At 37.7% G+C, this 4,721-nt stretch overlaps 1 protein-coding gene across 1 annotated transcript; it reads right to left on the bottom strand.

Annotated features, from left to right (window-relative positions):
- Positions 1 to 220: 220 nt before the first annotated feature.
- LOC146503453 (extracellular calcium-sensing receptor-like) lies at positions 221 to 4,123 on the bottom strand. The gene is made up of 5 exons (XM_085131204.1): positions 3,863 to 4,123; positions 3,252 to 3,440; positions 2,386 to 2,631; positions 1,986 to 2,130; positions 221 to 1,618 (listed from the first exon to the last, which is right to left on the bottom strand). Exons 1-5 carry the CDS (start codon positions 4,121 to 4,123, stop codon positions 714 to 716), a joined length of 1,746 nt encoding a protein of 581 aa, XP_084987330.1. The 3' UTR covers positions 221 to 713.
- Between the last annotated feature and the right edge of the window lie 598 nt (positions 4,124 to 4,721).

The raw sequence follows: 4,721 nt of genomic DNA, 5'->3' as shown, positions 1-4,721 counted from the left end.
ATGCAAAAACTGAGCGAGAGGGGCTGCTATTGCAAACGCGGAAATACATTTTTTGCACGCAGCAATGAATTTTGTTCACTCAAATTCAGCTTTTTTTTGGTCAAAATAAATTTCTCCTCAAAAAACAACACTTGCACCTGGAAACTTTTTTTACGTGCGCTCAAAGTTTTTTTTACGTGAGCTCAGAATAGTGGCAAAAAAATAACGCCATAGTCTTGCATAGAATAAATATATATTAAAAATGTGGATTCTTGCTTTTTTAGTTACACATGTTTTTATGGTTTTGATACTTTGAAACTCATATCCTTAGTGATGTAATGTCCAATCATTATAAAAAACTGACCAATATTTTTATTAGTAGTCATCAGTTCCTGATAAATGATAATCCCATAGCTCCAGATATGCTAATTATACACAAATATACCATGAGTCGTGGAAGAATCTATAGTTAAAGGTTTGTTTATTTACACAAAATTTATTTATGAATTATGTATCTATAAGGGAAATTTAACAATTTTAAGTCACATAATCTATATTAGCATTTGAAAATATAAGTGACTTTTTAAAATATTTAACGGGACATGAAGAAGAAGGTTTTAATATGTTCTCCTGACAGTTATTTTAAGGATCAGTATATTTGGTTACATATATTATATATTTTTTATTTAGTTTTCTGCATGTACTTTTATGCTATATATGGAAAAATATTATGATTACTTTCCACGACCCATTATTGCTTTTTTAGTGTTCATCTCTGGTCTCATAAGGATTAAGTAACACTTGGGCCCAAACAGTGTAAATAAGAGTCCAAAACTTGAGGCCAGGATGGCAAATACCTCCACTGCATCTGCACGATTTCCAGTAGAGCTGATATAAACAGGAACAAAGGCCACCCACACAGCACAGAAGATCAGCATGCTGAATGTGATGAGCTTGGCCTCATTAAAACTATCAGGGAGATTCCTCACCAGGAATGCAATTAGAAAACTGAGGAAAGCTAGCACACCAATATAGCCCAATAACACTGCAAAACCAACAGTTGACCCAACTGCACACTCAAAAATGATCTTATCATTGTGATACTGGCTGTTTTTATGTGGAAATGGAGAGGAAGAGACAAGCCAGGTAGTGCAGATGGCTGCCTGAATAGATGTAAGAACTAGAACTGTTCCTCTCTGCTGCGTAACACCAAACCACTTCAGACTGGCTCCCCCTCCTGGCTTGGAGGCTTTGAACACAGCCAGAACAACCATGGTTTTTACCAGGATGCATGAGACACACAGCACAAAGCTGATCCCAAATGCTGCATGTCTGAGTTGACACGTCCACATCCTGGGTCGTCCAATGAACAGCAGTGAACAAAGGAAACATAACTTGAGTGACAACAATAGCTGGAAACTAAGTTCTGAATTGTTGGCACGTATTATAGGTGTTCTGCGATGGTAGAAAAAGATCCCTAGAACAACAGCACATATACATGTGCCCAGCAGTGAAGTTGCTGCCAAACAAATACCCAAAGGGTCATGGTAGGAGAGGAATTCTGTCTTCTTAGGAACGCAGTGGTCACGTTCGGGGTTTGACCAAAAATCCTCTGGACAACTGGTGCACTCAAATGAGTCTAAAAAAGGGCAAGATAGTAAAATGGATATTATATTTCAAAGAAATTAAATTTTCCATTTTGAAAGATAAACACCTACTGCTTTTATTGGTGACTGTTCCCTCAGAACAAGGGATGCAGTCAAAACAGCATTTGGGCTCCCCCTTCCTTCTCACCATGTGGGTACCAGGAGGACAGCTCTCACTGCATACTGATCGAGGTGGCTATTAGACAAAATTAAATATTGACTGCCTTAATAATATTTACTGTACACGTGACAAAAAGTCTGAAAAAACTTATATAACCTTTTTGGATTCAAAGTTCCAGAAGATTTTGTCTTCATCAAGTATGAGTTCTTCACCTCTGAAAGCGGACCTCTTAATCTCACCCACATTATGAACTTTAGTGCTTCCATCTGGGAGCCACAACCAGTTCATCACATCATAAATTGGCACCACATCACCATTCTCATCAAATGACACTTGATCACCAAATGAAGTGGAAAAGTTCACCCTTTCCAAGTAATAAACAAGCTGTTAAAAAAGGGATCTATTAGAATTAACTTATTTCTTGCAAAGAGTGCAAACAGTGGCATTCTGTATTCAATAATGAAATAAAATATTACACATATAATATAGAAATTTGCAAGGTAAGTCACTACTAAAGTTATGTACGTACACAGGTAAATGATCATTTTTGATCTAAATCCATTAAACACTGAATTTCACCCTGAAAGTAATTACATGGAAACTATTTATTCATAGATGGAGAGCAAAGTGATTTCACACCTGCCAAGGCTCCAGTGACTGCAGAGTGGCACAGCTGTCTCCAGTGAAAGGCCCTCTTCCTGGCTTGCAACGCAGCATGACATCAAGGGCATGTGCAAGAGCATACACAGCTTTGTACACATTGTACTCAGGCCGGAGGCTGGAAATGTCCAAGAACTCAGTGTCTACATTCTCTAGATCTTCCTGTCCAGTGCATAGTTGACCTCCTTGCTCCACCCAGCCTGCTGAAGCTTGTGTAAATCTGCACTGAAATATGAATTCCCAAAACTGATTCACCTGAAATATTTAGATTTTGTTAATATGAATTAGAATAGCATCTAATTCTTGCACATGCATTAGAAAATGGTTAAAATCTCACCATGCTATTTCCATAGCTATTGTTGTAATGTAGAGTAGGACGTGTTTTTAACAGGAATTCCCTGAGCCCTGGTATTTCCCCATGGCGAATGGCAATACCTAGTGTACCACCCAGGTATGGCATAAGGTGAGGTGTTTGGAGCACAGCAGCTGCTGTCCAGGCTTCGCTGGCCATCCACTGTAGGCCAGTAACATTTTGCCTCACAACCTGTGCATTGTAATAAACCAAATATTTAAAGTGACACACACACACACACACATATATATATATGTATAAAAAAATACTTTAGGGGCATTATCATGCCATTCAACTAGTTGCTGATTTTGCCAAATAATTACAGAAGACAAATTTTCTTTACCCATTCACACAAACACATGTTTTATAAAGTATCTTCAAACCCAACAATAACCAAATTTTGAATCCAAACCTCTTCCATAAGGTTTATCATGACACTCTCATGTGCAAAGACAATGACAACTCTAGCTGTGGATTTTTTCATCACATTCACAATCCTCCTGAGTTCATCTGTGTCTTTGTCCCAGGGCAAAACCTCGAAGTAAGCCAGGCAACCTTCACCAGACAGACTGAGCTCAGATTGTAAGGCTCTTGCTGCATGGAGTCCATAATCATCATCAGTGATGAGCAGACCTGCCCAAGTCCAGCCAAAATGCTTTAGAATCTGAATCATAGCACGTACCTAAGTGAATAGAGATTAAAACATCAGTGTAAAGATAAAAAAAAAAAACTCTTTCAGTGGATTAGCTGCCCATAGGATTTGGGACCACACCACACAATTATCTTTTCTGATGCCTCACAATATTAAGAGTAACTGTGAAAAATCACAATATCCATATGTTAATAGAAATTTTACTAAAACATTTTCACCTGGAAAGCATCACTTGGGATCGTCCTAAAGAAGGCTGGATACTTTTGACGGTCACTCAGGCAGGAACATGTTGAAAAATAACTCACCTGTGAAATATACAGACTGTATATTGGAAAACAATTGAAAGACTTGACTTCCTATTTTAATTTTGTCATTTTGACAGTTTTGATTAAACTTTAAATTTAATCAAAATAATCCAAGAAAACAATTTAATGATTAAGCAGATGACTTACCATAGGTACTCTGTACAAACCTAAAGTGCTAGAGATAGCAATAGAGTGTGCAGAGGGAGAATCACCAACAATCCCTAAGACTGGAGTAGTTCCAACACATGTATCATCTAATATAAAATGCTCCTCTTGACCACTGGCTAATGACAATGCAGCACGGAATCCAATTCCAAGGTTGATGCAGTTATCATAAAGAGTGTATCCCAGAGTGACATTAGGTAGCAGGTTGGAGCTTCTGTTGATTTCATCAATAGCAAAGGCCATGGTTTGTGCATGCCTAAATCCTAGTTCATAAAATCTAACAAAAGAAAGATTATTATTGAAACATACGGCAGAATACATGCATTAAGAATACAACAGAACTTGTGTTACAAAAATACTGCTACAAAGTAACAATTAAACGGGTTTTTTAAAATGAGAAAAATAACAAAGAAGATGCTTCATTCAACATACACCCTTTTTATGGTATGAATATATATATACACACACATATGGCACTGATCCCAGTTTCTTTTTTTGTTGGTTTTTTTTTTCTCCTAACATACTTACCCATGGCAAGTAGGCTGCTGTGGCTGTGAGGTAAAAGACAGGTCAGGAACACTTGAAAAAAAGTGGACTTGAAACAGTCCACCCAGAATGACATCTCCACTCTTGTGCATGCCATTTAGATGAAATTGTCTCTGTAACTGACAGGAGGAGGGAAACAGAGAAGAGGCTACAGCAGAAGAAAAACAGGGATACAGCAAAATGAATAAGAGCAAGTTGGTTTGTAATAATGACCACATGACAGCTTTCTGACTTTCTGAGCCTAGTCGTTAGGTTTTATTGTTTTGCCATTCCCTTTTATTGACATGCTGTGTTG

The sequence above is a fragment of the Neolamprologus multifasciatus genome, chromosome 14 (genome assembly GCF_963576455.1).
Source record: "Neolamprologus multifasciatus chromosome 14, fNeoMul1.2, whole genome shotgun sequence".
Taxonomy (NCBI): Eukaryota; Metazoa; Chordata; class Actinopteri; order Cichliformes; family Cichlidae; genus Neolamprologus; species Neolamprologus multifasciatus.
Note: the sequence above shows the minus strand (reverse complement) of the source record. Positions and strands in the feature narration are given on the sequence as shown.

Excerpts from the sequence above, each read along its gene's own strand:
- LOC146503453 (XM_085131204.1), bottom strand. The coding sequence starts at position 4,123 with ATGGCCTTTGCTATTGATGAAATCAACAGAAGCTCCAACCTGCTACCT. Across the intron at positions 2,632-3,251 it reads CAGATGAACTCAGGAGGATT|TGCAGATTTACACAAGCTTC; the intron begins GTGAATGTGATG and ends TTCATATTTCAG. Across the intron at positions 2,131-2,385 it reads AGTCACTGGAGCCTTGGCAG|CTTGTTTATTACTTGGAAAG; the intron begins GTGTGAAATCAC and ends CTTTTTTAACAG.